The 17,391-nt window shown below is 35.3% G+C and overlaps 1 protein-coding gene across 4 annotated transcripts in view; it reads right to left on the bottom strand.

Moving 5' to 3' along the window:
• The window catches only part of PSMD14 (proteasome 26S subunit, non-ATPase 14), a 62,856-nt gene that overhangs the window by 24,440 nt on the left and 21,025 nt on the right, over nucleotides 1–17,391 (bottom strand). For all 4 annotated transcript variants that reach the window (XM_039332227.1, XM_039332228.1, XM_039332229.1 and 1 more), the window contains exons 5-8: nucleotides 11,780–11,851; nucleotides 10,150–10,269; nucleotides 9,202–9,272; nucleotides 8,164–8,314 (exon numbers count right to left, since the gene is read on the bottom strand). In XM_039332227.1, the coding sequence (XP_039188161.1) occupies nucleotides 8,164–8,314; nucleotides 9,202–9,272; nucleotides 10,150–10,269; nucleotides 11,780–11,851 (414 nt within the window). The remainder of the gene's footprint in view (nucleotides 1–8,163; nucleotides 8,315–9,201; nucleotides 9,273–10,149; nucleotides 10,270–11,779; nucleotides 11,852–17,391) is intronic.

The raw sequence follows: 17,391 nt of genomic DNA, 5'->3' as shown, positions 1-17,391 counted from the left end.
AATACATCTGCTTATTATTCTCGTGGTGTCATTGAGTTTGGCATCTAGCTTACTACTATGGCAGCTGTAAAGCCATACAGGGGCACAATATTCTGCTGTGGAGTACATCAGCCCTAGTGCTAATGACCTGAGGGTGGCAGCTGAAACTCCCCATTTATTTCTACATAATTTCTGGAGTATGTTGTTCCTAGCTATTGATTTTTGCCACCATATTCTCTCTATATATCTTATAGGAGAGAGTTTGGTCCAATGTTATTCCAAGATATTTTGGATGAGGGTTACAGGGGAGTAAGATGTTGTTTAAGTAGACCTTACGGGCTTCATATGCTAGTTTGTTATTAAGGTGGAAGCACATAGTTACTGTTTTCCTGGTGCTAGGATAAGCTTCCAATCAGTGAAGAATTTTTCCAAGATCTTAAGATCTTTGGACAGGAGATTGTCTGTCACTTCCATGAGGCTTTTTTTTTTTTTTTTGGTACTGTTATGGCCAAATCATTAGTATATCCAAATATGCATCCCCTTGTCATTGGAGTATCTGATATGTCTAAGTTTGCATCTTTGGCTAATTCTGGATCTATGGATGTGATTATGGATGTTAGCCGCCAATTTTCTGAAATTGTATTTAGATAGCCAATTGTATCATTATTTTCATCTACTTGTTTGCCAAGATCCCATGTATTAGAGAAATTGTTCAGAGCCAAATTGTGATATTGAAATTAGCTTTAATGCAGGTCAGTTTTAAACACACTCTAAAGCAGGGGTCCCCAACTTGTGGACCACGGCGCGGTAGTGGGCCATGGCCTATTGGCCACCGGGCTGTGGGACAGGTTGGCCAGCACATGCACATGTGCACGCATATACACCCACTTGCGCTAGCACCGCGAAAACAGACCACTGCTGCACCTTGGGGCGTGAAAATGGGATGCCGCCACACTGTGAGGCACAAAAACGGGATGCCGCTCTGCTGCGAAGTGCAAAAATGGGCCGCTGCCGTGCCTTGGGGGGTGACCAGAATCAGTACAATCCTCATTCTTAGTGACAACAGACCATAGACCATGTTTGCCATTTACTGTTTGATTTTAATGTTCTGTTTCTTCTACACTGTTGGATTTTCTTTTTCTTTTTCTCTTTTGTATACTGCCCAGAGTCATATAAGTTGGAAAGCCATATAAATGCTTAAAAGACCCAAAGACTGTACTTTTTCAATCTCTCTCCTGTTGTTTACTGGGCACCCTACAAATGCTACTGGAAATAAAAGTGGAGATGCCAAACATAACTTACCTAAGGCTATGTAAATTAGTTCCAAGCCATTCAAAAAATTGAAACTGTCACAGATTTGGGGTTGTTCTTTCTTTCATTAGAGAATTGAAAGAATCAATTATAGTGGTATATCGGTACTCAACTGCTTTGAAACCTGTCAAATTTGGTACTCAACATTATTTTGACATGAAAATTTTGTCATGGTACTCATGGTGTAAGCTAGAATTTGTGTTGGCGGCCTCATGACTCGTTATCCTTTCCAGTTGAAACGAATCTGTTTGGTACTCATCATTTTTGGTACTTGTTGCACCTCCCAGAACCATTAACAAGTACTGAAGTACGACTATACTTGTTCATTGTGATGCACAAAGTTCAGAGAATCAGCACTGTAGATTTAGAAAAAATGTGATCTTTTCAGGTCAGTTGAATTTTGAGTATTTACCCAAATAAGGCTATTATTTCATCAAAATAACTAAGATTGAAGTATTTTAAAATGTGAACTATTCACTGCAAAATAACAAATATAAACTTTAAGCTGTGAAGCAATTTACATTAAAAAGTACTATGGCTGAACCTACAGCTACTAATTCAGTTACCAATTCAACACAAATTACATCATGAGAAAACTTGTCACAGTCTACAACCACACTTAACATTAAAAAAACTTATGAATTCTTGAACATTGTTCAACAGGACTCTGTTGAACAGCAAGAAGGGGAAGCCTAGATTAGAAAAATTAGCCATTGTTGTTGTTATTTGCGAAGACGTGTCCAACCCATCGCGACCCCATGTACAATGTTCCTCCAGGCTTCCGGTCCTCTACCATCTTCTGGAGTCCATTTAAGTTCACACCTACTGCTTCAGTGACTCCATCCAGCCACCTCATTCTGTGTTGTCCCATTCTTCTGTTGCCCTCAATCTTTCCCAGCATTAGGCTCTTCTCCAGTGAGTCCTTCCTTCTCATTAGGTGGCCAAAATACTTGAGTTTCAACTTCAGGATCTGGCCTTCTAAAGAGCAGTTAGGGTTGATCTCCTCTAGGACTGACAGGTTTGATTACCTTGCAGTCCAGGGGACTCGCAGGAGTCTTCTCCAATACCATAGTTCAAAGGCCTCAATTCTTTTGCGCTCAGCCTTTCTTATGGTCCAACTTTCACAGCCATGCATTGCAACTGGAAAAACCATGGCCTTGACTATACGCACTTTTGTTGGCAGGGTGATGTCTCTGCTTTTTAGTATGCTGTCTAGATTTGCCATAGCTTTCCTCCCCAGGAGCAAGCGTCTTTTAATATCTTGGCTGCAGTCCCCATCTGTTGTGATCTTGGAGCCCAGGAAGATAAAATCCTACCTCCATTTCTTCCCCATCTATTTGCCAGGAATTGAGAGGGCGGATGCCATGATTTTGGTTTTCTTAATGTTGAGTTTCAAGCCAACTTTTGTACTCTCCTTCACCCGCATCAAGAGGCTCTTTAGTTCCTCTTCACTTTCTGCCATTAGAGTGGTATCATCTGCATATCTTAGGTTTTTGATATTTCTCCCGGCAATCTTAATTCCAACTTTTGATTCGTCTAGCCCTGCCTTTCTCATGATGTGCTCTGCATATAAGTTAAATAGGCAGGGCGACAGAATACAGTCTTGCCGGACTCCTTTCCCAATTTTGAACAATCAGTGGTTCCATGTCTAGTTCTCACTGTTGCTTCTTGACCCGCATATTGTAGAAAGTATTAAAAATGTCTTCAAGGAGAGAGGGAAGATCTGTTATAAAGATAATCTATATATAACTAAAAGTCTTCTGTCCTGGCAATCTATATACTTCTAAAACAATCCTGTTCATTTGTTTGTTTGTAGCCTTCAGGTGGTGAAATAGTGCATCAGGGCAACATTTTTTGAATCATTATACTTCAAATGGGCTAACTTACAGAATGCACCCAAAACGTGGGATCCTTGACTCCCATGAAATTAAAATTTGGCAAAGTTGTGGTTGCTTCAGTGCTGTAATGGTCAGCAGCAGTCACATGATAATCATTTCAATGCTCCCTAACAGCTTCCTACAAGGAAAGTCCAGGGGAAACTGGCAGGAAGTCAGAAGTCACTCCTACTCCCACTGCCTTTTTGCCCGACCATGGTCATTCTGTTTCTCAGCTTAGTAAGGAAATATCTCTGAACAGATTTCAGTTGTGTAATAATTAGATAATAAAAATAAAAATAATAAAGTTGGAAGGGACCTTGGAGGTCATCTAGTCCAACCCCCTGCTCAGGCAGGAAACCCTATACCATTCCAGATAAATGGCCGTCCAGTCTCTTCTTAAAAACCTCCAGTGTTGGAGCATTCACCGCTTCTGGAGGCAGGTTGTTCCACTGGTTAATTGTTCTAACTGTCAGGAAGTTTCTCCTTAGTTCTAGGTTGCTTCTCTTCTTTAGCTCATACTAACAAAGAGATTTTTGAAAATGCCTCAGACAGCTTCTCCTTTTTATATGAAAATAAAGAAACAAGAGGAAGCACATTCAGACTTCCAAGATTCTGTTACCACAGCTATTTTAATAGGAGTACCTTTATGCCTACATGGTGTCTGTTTTTTAGTGTGGTCTATCTCTGGGGCTGACAGTAATGTGGGCTAGAAAAAAAAATTAGCTGGCTCCAGGAACCAAGTGGAACAAACTGTAGATGGCAGATAGTATATTAAGATTGAGAATTATTGAAGGTAAAGGTTGGAGGGATGAAGGAAAGTGACAGGGAGCGTATGAATGACAAAAGGGGGAGGACAGAACAGACTAATATCAGTTAATTGATTGAGAATAAGAAATGTTGATAAAGGATTCTTCAGGTACTGCTGCCCATCATGGCTCTGAACAGAACTGACTCTATACAGAGAACATAGTCTTTAAATAGAACATAGTCTCTACACATAGAACTCAAGCTCAATCATTTTTGAAAGTTACTCATAATATATAATAAGTTTGCTCACGTAACCAACAATTGGTATAAAGATGGAAATTTTAAGATGGGGACATTTCACCTCCTCCTTTCTAGCGAATGTTTCTATTCTAAGTATTTTAAGGATTCTTCCTCTATACTTTAGAGATACATTGGTTTAGCTAAAATTATTTAATCTGGCTTAATATATATATATATATATATATATATATATATATATATGTGTGTGTGTGTGTGTGTGTGTGTGTGTGTGTGTGTGTGTGTGTATATATATATATGAATATATATATATATATGAATATTGTAGATGATGGGTTTGCATTCATTGTTATATGCAGACCCCTCACCTAAATATTGAAGTTCAAAAATTTGTCATTTTCTGACACTGGGAAGATATTACACTCTTAGTAGGCTTACAGGCCAATGAACTCTCCTGACCTAGAACCAATTAAGTGCTAGCTGTATACAACTAATTAGCGAAAAACTAGTTTGGGATGGGAGACTATATAAAAGTGGAGTAGTTGATGAAGGCAAATCATCAGAAGCACAAAAAATTAAGTCTTAAGAAAAACTGAAGTTACAAAAACATCAAGAGACCAGATGATCCAATGTGGCTTGAAGAGAAGCAAAGACCTACCAAAATGTGCCATGCTATGCACAGAGCAGATAGCACACAACAGTTCTTGATGTTGCAGTTATGAATCAACAAGATATTTCTACAAACCATACTAGTCAAGAAATCAACTCTGCCAAGTATCTAGTATAAATTCAGGCTTTGGTGAAATGGAAGTATAAATTAAGATGGCACGTTGAAATTGAGTTTGGTTTTGGAAGGGAAATTGATATATTTTCCGAAATTATAAAAGTGGGTCTATATTTGGGATTGAATGTTTTCAACCTTGTCATGCTTTCTTTTTGTCAATCTCTCTTAAAGTATTTGGGACAATAACCTTTATCTGTACTTTCTTCTCTTTCCAATAAAATTATCTTTCTGGATCTTTTCAATTCTTTCTCTGCTTGGGGCATCAAAGTGTATGGTTTGGGTTTCTTATGATGATGGTAGCAAATATTGGGCTACAAAAATGAAAAAGCTGTTTCTATTTTTCTGGAAAAAGAAAGGAATAGGAATTGGATTCTATCTTCCTCAATTTGGTCAACTGTAAGAACCTCTGTGGGAGGTATGGCAAATTGAAGTGGAGCTGACAACTGAGGAAAAATCCAGTGAGTAGACTGGCTCCATGGAACATCTCTGGATAAGGTGAGGATGAGAGATCAGCCACCCATGCTCCAGATGGTTGCTCCTTGCCAGGAGACCACAGGTTATCAGTTTTGCACAGATTTGAGCACCAAGAGATAACAGGACTATCCCCCTTGCTCACAATGCAGCAGAGCCTTTTAAAGGACCCTTTGTTTGCAAACCTCACTTTCTACTCACTTTCAGAAATTATCTATTAACCATTTTAAAGCTGTTGAAGACTTTCATGACAAATCTAAAAAGTCATCAAATGCAAGTTATGTTCTTGATACCAGTTAATACTGGGACTTACACCATGACACAAAACATAGGAAAGATTAAAGGAGATCTTTAAAGAATGGAGCCAGAAATTAGTAACTATAATATCAACACTGACAATAATGATGTCTGTTTCTATGGATAGACAATGTCTAAAATACGTTATGGAATAATGACAGGTGTTCACAAATCTTATCTGACAAATACCAAAAGTAGAACTACAAATGACAGGCCAGGATAATGATTTGGAAAAGGATGCTTTACTGGATACAGGAAAGAAACTGGCTAAAGTTTTAAAAATTAAAAGGAAAATGATAAACCAAGAGAATGAACCGGAAAATGTTTTTTACTGGAGTTATAAAAATGGCTTGAAGAAATCTATGCAATGGTATAAATAAGACTTGAAGAGAAATCAAATCCTACAACAATATTTGAATTAAATATTAAGACTGTTAGAAGTAAAAGAAAAGAATATAAAGTTGATTTATTTGATCAAGGTTAAATAAGACATGCTCTGCCAATCCTTTGTGGACTTTTTGCTGACATCAGGATGGAAAAGTTGATATTTTATGGATCTGCTTATAAAGGATTGGGTATGGAATGAAGCCACCATATTCAGAAAGGCTATCTGGTAACATCGAAAGTGAATAGGTAATTAAAACATTCCTCGCACCATACGTAGAAGCACACATCAGCATTTTCACTGCAACATTCCGGCCCAAGTTCTGAAGTTTCTAGTGATAACACACTAAATATAAAACTTCAGAGCAATAATGTACACTAGGGTCTGTGGCCTTGTCAGAAACATTGGCACATCAAGGTAGGTTAGGCAAAAATACTCCTGATTTCAGCAACTACCTAGTATTCAGGTGCACAAAGGAGCTGGAGAATATTCTCAAGTATTAATCTGATTCATTAGGAAAGGAGATACTTTATGAAAAACTTGTAAAACCCATTCTCCTAACTATAAGCACATCTCTCTTATTAAGATTAAATTCAATTTTAGAAAATATAGATATTAGCTTTTTAAGAATTCCAGAGAAAAACCAAAGCTTGCCCAATCAACTATAAATGTATCCAATCAATTATAAAAGTGTCTAATGAGATGGGATTATATTAGACAGACTTATCAAGAAAAGTTAGTGAATTACAAAAAATGCTGGGAATACAGAATAAAAACTTCCACAATGCCTAAATCCTCGCCGTAGTTGTCAACCTTTATATGAATCAATGGGTATTCTGTAATAGTAAAAAAAAAGCATTGTTTTGCATCATAGGAGAAATTTTAAAGCTGAGCACAATAGAAGTAACTGTAATTTCTCTGCCTTAGATTTTTTTCCTCCTTTCTTAGTATCCCTGCAATCTGAAATGCTAAGCATAATTTTGTATTTTACAATTACATATTTAAGTCACCTCATTTGAGAATTTTTGTTGGGGAGAGGGATTGTTAACTGGACACATATACAGAAATATGCTGACATTTGAAAAGAAAATTAACAATTAACTTGGCCATATGTTGCTATTATTATACTCATACAAGTGATCATTTCATCCTATCAAGAAAGTGGCAACATTTATAGTTGGTTAACCAGCTTACGATCACAGATCCATTAACACAAAAACTTAAATACTTAAAATATTTATAACATTGCACAAATGTCATACATATTAATTGAATGACTATTCTGTAATACAATAGGAAAGCATGCTGAAACAAAACACCTCAGCAGTATTTTAAACCAGTAACCACCTAGCCAATTTCTGTATGTTCTGTAGTTTTTCTAATCCACTCTCCCTGTGGCTGAGCAAAATCGAATTGCCTCTCACATTTGCAGACAGCTCTGTGAAGGTGATAATAGAGCTGCTCCCTGCTGTCATGAGGCAGGAAATAGGAAAATGGCATATGGGGCTAGAAAGAAATAAAAAAAGAATCAAACAAGAACAAAAGAGATTTCAACAAAGGACAAACTATAACCCAATATGCTTTGCAAGTTAATCTCTTTTCATAAGGATTTTGCATAATCATTCATCCGCAAACTTACCCTAAAATGTGAATGGTTGCAAAGTTGTTAAGGAAATTTTTATTTTGGAGAACATACAAAAAGCATCCTATTCCATTTCAAGGAAAAAAAAAACGATTATATATCTCTAGAGAAAGATTTAATCTAATTTGACCTGCTATTTCATTTTGAAAAGACTGAAGATTTTACCTACCTAAATTGTATTTATAATCTTGACCCTAAGAAAAAAAATTGTATTGGACTTAATAGAAATGCCTACTATGTTGCGAAGTTTTTTTAGCTTCTTTTTAACTTACCCATAAAGATCAAAGAGTTCTTCAAGAACAAAAGTATAGAAAATAATTAAAGGAAGTGAACATTTTCTATAAACCTCAAGATGTGATTAAAAAAACATTAAAAGAGGCATTTCCCCCCTTTAATATAAACTAGCACATACCTTTCCTTTTACACTCTGAATGGGATCCACTACTACTGCCACAGCTCTTTCTGAAAGGGCCTCAAAACTCTGTTGAGTATTGATATCCACACCCGACAACCAACAGCCAAAACCAGGATGACTGTGATACCAGCCAACAACCATCTCAGGTCTGGAAAAAAGGAGGCATTGGGAAATTCAATTATTTGCAGCAGGACCTATGAAAGGCAGCAATGTAATTTATAGAAGGGTAAGAAAATAAAAAGGTAAAAGAAAGTGCCAGTAGAAACATTTATATTTATGCTTACCACATTATAATAAAAACATGAAAATGTGGTGAAGAAGTGCTAGCGTTAAGGGAGGTGTAGTAAAAAGTGCAGATCAGGCTCTCAGTTTTTCATCCTGGTGCCACACCTCCCATCCACATTTTGGGAAATATCACCTCTGAACACACTAGAGCCAAGTTGGCTTTTCACCCCAGAATATCTGTTTCAAGCATGGTTGATAGGATCAAACGATATCAAAAGATTAAATATCAACTAAACCAGAAGTAAAGATTTGCTCAAAAAGCAATTTGCACTGTTCTGTTTGATGGTCAAGTCTTTTGTTAACGTTAACTCTTATAAGCTTTTATATCGGTATACAAATTTCAGCACAAAGATGGCAACTGTTGAGACATTCCAAACGAAGTCCTGATTTTTTTTTTTTAAATATCTGAATGTTTTTTTCTCCAAATAATCTTTGTTGGTTATACAGAACGGTGGTTAAAAAGTTGGAAAAAGGGTGGTTAATTGCCCCTTATATATAGTGTTAATACAGAAATGTAACCTCTTATTGAATATTGTAATTGTTCCACTGAAGAAAAACAGTGATGGGAATCTGAAAATACTTAGCTGGCTTTTGACAATATATTAATTATTAAATGTAAGCAATCTATCATATAAATCACTCAGAAGGAACAAAGTTATGTTTAAACACTAGTAAATGATAGGACAGAAAATCAAGAGGATTTGACTGTTATTATAACGTACTTTTATAGTCAATAAAGAAAATCCTAACCTTCCAGTTTGTTTTAACATATCCAACATTTTGGCTTGAAACACAGGATCAACTGCCTCCACACTCACTCCCTGCATTTGGAAGCAGATTAACAAAGGCAATTTTAGGTACAAGTAATAAACTTTCATGACCGATTCAGGACAGTAATAATATAATCTACTAACAAAGAGAAATATCAGAAATCACAAAAATATTTCTGTTAACAAACATATTTAATTCATTTGCATTCACTGCTCTCTTTCAGGACTGCACAGCAGTTTAAGCCTAGAAGATTCTATGAAGTGAGCTGTGACTGCTTTGTCCAAGATCACTAACTTCATCCCTTATCATGTATCCAGTCTACTGTAATCATGCTTTGAGAGCAATTCAAAAAGTAAATCACTACTGTTTACGACAAACTTAGCCAGTAGCTTTCACATCAAAATCCAGCTTTTTAATTAATATCCCAAGTTTATAAATGTAATATTTAAAAATTTTTTAAAGTACATTTTAGAAGAAAAGAATAAACTTGGAGAGGAGTCAAAAGCAGACTTAGTCTAGAATCCCTACGTAAGCAAAACCTCCCCTGAATGCCGTTCAACCTTATCTAGTCTCAACCAGGTACAAACTGTCGGTCTGAGAAGATCCTGTGTATAGGTTTGAGCAATGAAAAAAATAATTGAAATCTTCAAGTGTGGGTCTGGTTGTTTGCGGCTGGCAGATTGAACCTATTGTTTACCATACACCTTAATGCTTCATGTAATTGATAACATCTAGTTACAAAACAACATAGCTATTTATGACTGGAAAAGTTATACTGAACATAGAGCATCACATTATTATAAGCTTGGATAAATGTACCACATGTATGAATATTTTCTTCAAAAAAATTAAGCATGTTGGGGAGGAACATTTTTGAGGTACGATTATAACAGTGTTATAGCACATGTGCTAACTGAAAGAACTCACCGTTCCTGACTGTGGCATAGCAAACACATCAATCACTCTGACAGTGTAGTCATCAACAAATTCTCCAAGCATGAGTCCCATAACTTCCATGGGAACACCAGCTCGACCATGCTTCAACATCTGGAAAGATCAGAATTTTACTGAATAATATTTAAAGAACAGATGCTTGATTCTCTGGTGGTTTTTAAATTTCTTTTCTATTATATATTCATATCTTTAGAGCTATAAGGCCAAAAGCAGCTTTCTCTGAAAATACTATAGTATCACTTGTCTTACACAATGATTCATAGTAAGCTATTATTAGAGAAATAAAGTTTCTGATAGCATAAGACAATGGGATGGCATGAGAATTGATTGTATTTTACAAGATGATGCCTTTAAAAAGATAAGAATATTTTATAAAATATATGATTCCTTCCAATGCCTATTAGTTCTGTTTGTATAAAACAATCTACAAAATCTATGCTCAAAATATCTCAATTGGGAAAAAAAACCCGGAGACCTCCGAAGAGCACAACACAGAACAGTGAGATACTGGTGGGGGAAAAAAATCCCTCTGCTTTTATACTACAAGTGTCATTTTTAACTATAAAATAGCTTTTCTCCTCTTTGATCAGTTATTGCCCAGGTTTGAGAACAACAGATTAATTAGCATAATTCATGTTCTGCTAACTTCTCATTTAGGGTCATGTAACATATGTCATATAGTGGGGTTTATAAAGATAGCACTAAAATTTTACTTTGTATCATATATTATCACAAAACTAGTTATATTGGTCATATCATGCCAGGTTTATACAATTAAAATGGATTCTCAATTTATTTATGGTTCTATTGATGCTCTCCTTTAAATCTCATTCTCTTGCTCTTCTCGCTCTAGGAACCCCAACACTGGAATGCATCCTCACTTCTTGATAAACACTTTATTTTCATTTCAGATTGCATTTTCCTTCGAGCATCAAGCAAAAACATTTTCATTCTCCCAAGGTTTCAATGTATTACTATATTAACACTTTAATGCTTCCTTGCAATTAAACCTTTCAATAAATAAAGACTGATATAGTAATCTAAATGTAAATAATTACATTCAATCTGATTTTTTTAATATGATTTCTAAAGAGTTTTAAAAACCATGACTTCATTTGAATACATCACATTTAGAAGTTATGTGTAAACTATCTATAGACATGGAACAGATAGCTGCCCATAGTAGTAAAATTAAAGCTACTTACCAGTATATCATCAACCACTTAAAATATACAGTGGAGAGAAAAATGGAGGACAAAGAACCCATAAAGAGTTCAATGAGAACTGAACATATTCATTAAATGCTAAGTGTTGAGCAATTTTTATTGGGCACAGGAGGAAAAACTAAATGGAAGTAAGAATATGACAAATGATTGTATCAGAAAGGTTGCTTGACCACATTACTCTCAGCATCCTTTGCCATTGGTAGTATTTCTGAAGTTGTAGTTCTACAATACCTGGAGGGCTTCTGATTTTCCATTTCTCTTACTTGATTTTTAAATACTTCAGAAAATGTAATTTTTTATAAAAGACACGGTAGAAGCATCCCGCTTATTATATTCAGTGCTTTGCACAATACTTAAAAACACACACAATAATTTACCTTTAGAAGTGCAAGCGAAGAAATGTAAACTTGCTCAGCTGTGTCAACTGCAGGTGCATCTGTAGGAGGTCCCTAAATAAAGAAACAACACTCTATAATGTACACAATTCTAATTTATATATAAAATGTGCATCATCTAATCAAACACTGCATGAATACATTTGGTTCTATTAAATGCAGAATTTTGAAACAAAAATGGTAGCAGCAATCCCAAACCCCTACTCTTAATATAGAAGAGTTTCAATTTTTTCTTCCCTGACCATTTAAAAAGACTCATATGAATAATTCAAGACTATTGTGGTTATTTCCATCTATGTGAAACACTCAATATCCTCCCTTGCATATATGAAAACAAGCTTAGTAAGTTGCTGAAGTATGAATTAGAACAGTGGTATCAAACTGCTGGCCCGCGGGCTGGCTGCATCATGCAGAAGCCACGCCCATCCCAGCTCCGGCAATGCGAAAAAAGTCATGATACGTTGCAACACGTCACGTGATACGGCGAGTTTGACACTCATGAATTAGAAGATCTAACTGAAACTTTGCATCTGTCATAAACTCATGAGTGTTTTTCAGCAAGTCACGAGTTGATTTCACACATTGCAATACCCCAGTCCCATGATTTGATGAATAAGCATAATGGTTTGTTCCATATATTAAGCCAAAACCTTACATGTCACATTATGTCTTAGCACAATATGTGAACCCTATTATTCTTCGTACTGACCCTGCACCTATGAGGATTACATAGATCCTGCTCCCATTCATACAATGCCGATTATTATTTATACATCTCTCAGTTCCATTCGAATCTATTTGGTTGTGCAGCATTTAGCTAGCCAGAATAATAATAAAAAATTATACATACTGCTCTTTCTTCCTCTCCCTCTCCCATACACACAATCTCCAATTAACTACATGTTTCTTACAGTGGTGTGACTATAAATGCTGCTAGGCTAACATGATTAACTGGCACCAACACAAACACAATTTCCCTTTGCTTCATCAGTTTTTAGTTAAAGAGAACTTGAAAAAAGGCTACAAGAGCATTTTGCAGATCCATTGGTGCAGTGAGAGAAAAAAATGGATCTCCAATCCCTAGGCAGAAAAGCTGTGAACAAAATACTCTGCTCTTTGCTTTATGAGTAGTTAATAAAAAATTAGCACAATTGTCCCAGGTGTGAATGACGACCAAGGCCAAAATTATGTATTGTTCAAGCCCAGAATGCTATCTACAGCATTGCAAAATTAATACTATGCGATTCCTCTGAATAATAACAGAATAGTACAAAATAATCTTTTAATTGTGGTTTGTGACCAAGGATAACTTCGCAGAAACCCACCATCACCAATATCAAGCATGCAATAAGCATTTCTACTTAACACTATATTACTTTGCTTCATTATATTTAAAAATTATTTAAATTATTTAAATATAATGAAGATATATTTAGCCTAAAACATCAATATGTGAATTTTCAAAGATGAAGATATTTACAGGAGATCCAAAGAATTCAGCCCACAATTCAGAAGTCCTGCTTTTAATTATGCAAATGACCTTACTCTAAAAACTACAATGAGAGAGCAGTTCATGGCAACAGCTGTACAATGAAACAGAAGTTTCATGATAGTCATTATGAAAATAATTGCATCATTTGTGAACTGAAAATTTAATGGTAAAGCACCATTAATAGGGAGCACAGGTAATATTTAAAACTATTAAGCATAGAAAGACTATATAAGAAAGACTATATTAGAAAATATAAAATTTTATAAAATATAAAATTAGCAGAAAATTTGCTAACAAAGTTTCAGCGATTTTAATCTTTCCACATTACTGCTCAGAACTTTGGAACACTGAATTCTATTTCCTCCTTTTATACACAATCATCATTTTCAATTAATGTCTGAAAAAAAGCAGTATTACAATTAAATAATCTGGAATTGTCACAGAATTGGTCTTTTTATTACTATTTTCAATAATACTTAGAATGCAACTTTTAATATTTCATTCTAACAAGTTACAGATAACCCCATGCTAATACCAGTTTCTGAACTATTATGTTATTTTGTGTATTTGCCTAAGGCTAAGTAAAAAAAGACCATTTTCCCTATGGGTTTTTAAATATTAGTGCTTTGCCCTCACTGATGTCAACAAAGACTTACGTAATTTAACCACAAGTTGTTAGTATACAACTATATGGTATTCCCTCTTCTAACTTCCAAAATTTCCTAAAGAAATTTCCCTAACATGCTATACACTATATACTGTATTCAACTAGTTGATTTAAAATCCTATGCCAAATATTATGATTAACAAGTAAAAACTAGATAGTTTCATTTGATATAAGTCAACACTATTTGGTTAATAGGACATCTCATTCTATTTATAGTGCTTAATCTTGAGGGTTCCTCAATCATTAGAATAGATCTTCAGGATGTAATAATGGCAAATGAATCAATTCCACTGGATGTTGCCATTCCACTGGTATATGTATCTCAGATACAACTGAGAATCAATTCTTTTACCCTAGGCTTGCTTTCTTTAAGTAGTCTTACATGTGCCAATTCAGCCATACAGCCTATTTGCATATTCATTTGAAAATATGCTGTCTTGTATAAGACAGCATAATTGCTACCCCTATCATAGGTACACTTTTTTCTGAATATTACTATTTCAGAGTGAATACTTTCAGAGCAACAACAGAAATTTGATTCATTATGGTACTGTTCTAAAGCAAAATTTTGGATATCTATTTAAACAAAACTGTATTTAAAATCTTCAGTCATGTAAATTGTTTACAGTTAAAAGTAAATAATTTTTGCTTTTGTAATAATTACTACAGTAATTTACAGCAAATTATTTTAAGGGACTAGAAGAAACACACAGATATCGATCTACCAAATTACAATAAAGAACGCTACGGTTTGTAAATAGCAAGATACATTGGACACCCTTAATTCCACAGAATGATGAATTATTTTACACTCTTCTGTACCTATGTATAAGCTCACAGATACACAAGATGGCACATCTGTACACCACAAGCTGTAGAAGGTTCTCGTGTTTTCTCCCCTACCTTCCCTTCCCGTTTACCACTGGGCAACATTAAGGAAGATGCACAGTGCTTGTATATTAAATTGTTAGATTATACATCAAACCACATCTGCCTGTCATTTTCCATTCCAACCAGTGATCTACAAAGGTGATGAAAAGTAAATATACTTTTCGCTGATATACCAGATGCATCAGAATCCCCAGAGAATCAATGTGCTAACATCATCACCAAAGACTAAAACCGAAGCAAGCCTTTAAATTTGATCGTTTACTTACAACTAAAGCCACAAAAATAAAATAGCACTTTATGGTTTTTTAAAAAGTTCTTTTGTATCCAGTGCATACAAAACAAGTGAGGAAAATCATTCCTGATTATACTTTTTAAGAAAAGAAACAGATGCTTCTTTCTGACTAAACTGTCTACCAAGTGTTAGACAGTGAACTGACCTGCCTGCAGGGCAATTGCATCAGTTATAAGCTGCATCAATCATTTCTTTTAGCCATTCCTTATTAGCTAATGCAGAATTTAAGGTAGTTTTTCACAATTAAAAACATTTTTGCATTTTAAAATACATATGCAATGTTTCTATAAAAAAATCTAATAGAAGCAAGATCAGACAATCGATCCAGTGAGGTTAAAATGAGCTTTTCTTCATGAGCATTCAAATATAATCCAACTATAAAAGCTGTGACTTTTCCTTGGGCAGCCCTTGTTGACTAAGTGTTAAAAAAGGCATTTGCCATTCTAACAGCATAAAACTAACGCCTTAAAGTGTTATCTACTCAGGCCTTTTAGCAAATTTGTTAACACTTTTAGGTATATTACTCCACCTTTCTCTTAGTGTGAACTGGTATCAATTATTTAGCCAGTTTTATTATGTTATTAGAATACCTGCTGATTTATCATGAATCAAAGTGTCATTTTAGAGCACTGCCCTTTACATCACCATACATTTCTTTAAATGAAAATGATGGAAAATAAATAAAGCCACAACTACAAAAAGAACCACAGACCTAGAAAATCACTTAAAACTCCTACTGAATAGTCTTCCCCATTTAATCGTGCTACATTTTTTTTAAAAAAATGTTTTTAAATGTGGAAAAAGTGGTCCACTTCTTTAAAATGTCATTATAAAAGAGACCTCTGTAACTAAATTATTAGATGGCTAGATCCAATATTATTTCCATCCGTTCTTTTTAGTTAAAACCCCTTTAAAATATAAACACAACAAAACAGACATAAGCAAATGTACAACTATCCAACACTGTCATGTTTATTCTTACCCAATAAAATAAAAATAGGAACCTTTTAATACTTAATTTTGTGAGTATTAAACAACTAGTGTGAAAAACAAGATGCATGTAAACTACTTCTACTGCCTCTGCCTCAATGACTAGCTGAGACAACCTGTTATAGGAGGTGTTAATTGGCAATAGGAGTGCAAGTCAGAAGCATGTTCCCCATCGTCCTAACCCAGCAAGGCTAGGTCATTAAAGTGGAAATGAATTCTTTCATGCTGACTTAACTCTTGGAGCACAGATTTTCAGCTGTTACACCTACAGACAATTGAGAGTGTGTGCTACTTCAGATGGCACAAAAAGAGGCATTTTCCTCTTAAAAATAATTGTATTATGTATACGGTTTATTATGCACTATATACCAGAAGTAATCTGTGAATGATCTAATGGTTATTGCACACATGACTACATGGAGATGTACAAGTAATCAAATGTACAAGTATTCTGAAATGCACAACAGTCTGCAGACTTACAATAGAAGAGTCTGGGACAAATGATTTTCCTAACAAAGGAAATGGTAACATGTTACTGCAATTGTGCCTAATTGTGAAAGAAATTGCAACTGTCTTTCTTAAGTTTTTAGGCACAATTGACAATATGTCTTAGGAATGGAACAGCATTGAAACAGAATGAAGTAAATAACAAACTTTATATTTTTATTAGTACTTAGGCCACCTAAGAAGAATTTTAGTAACATGAATATATGGAGTAGAACACACCAGGGTTGTCAAACTGGGGTGTCAAACTGCCGGCCCATAGGCCGGACACGTCACAAGGAAACTGCACCCGGCAATGGGGAAAAAGTTCTGATATGTCTTGCGACGTCATGTAACGTCGCGGGTTTGACATGTCTGATCTAAACACTATCATTTTGACAGCTTTTGTGTGAAGTAGTACTTGTAGGCCAAATAAGAGTCTTAAACTTCTGCTCCACTGTAAGGCTCATCAAGCAATGTTCTTCTTCTTCTTCTTGTACCGTATCCGTTATTGGACATTGGCGATCATGTTGGCGATCCTGTTTTTATCAGCAGCGACATGAAAAAGTGCTGCTGAGTTTTGTCCAAACCAGTCCCTTAGATTTTGAAGCCATGATGTTCTTCTTCTGCCTGGACCTCGTTTGCCTTCAATTTTTCCCTGGAGGATTAAATGGAGTATGGCCATCACAAATTATGACCAAAATTGTGGGCTCAATTGCAGTTGTAAGTCGAGGACTACCTGTACACTGATGTGGCTTATAAGCTGGTCTACTTTATGA

Source organism: Crotalus tigris, unplaced genomic scaffold (assembly GCF_016545835.1).
Source record: "Crotalus tigris isolate CLP2741 ecotype Arizona unplaced genomic scaffold, ASM1654583v1 scf7180000024457.371407, whole genome shotgun sequence".
In the NCBI taxonomy this organism is placed as follows: domain Eukaryota; kingdom Metazoa; phylum Chordata; class Lepidosauria; order Squamata; family Viperidae; genus Crotalus; species Crotalus tigris.
The sequence above is the reverse complement of the archived record's forward strand: the minus strand, read 5'-3'. Positions and strand labels throughout refer to the sequence as shown.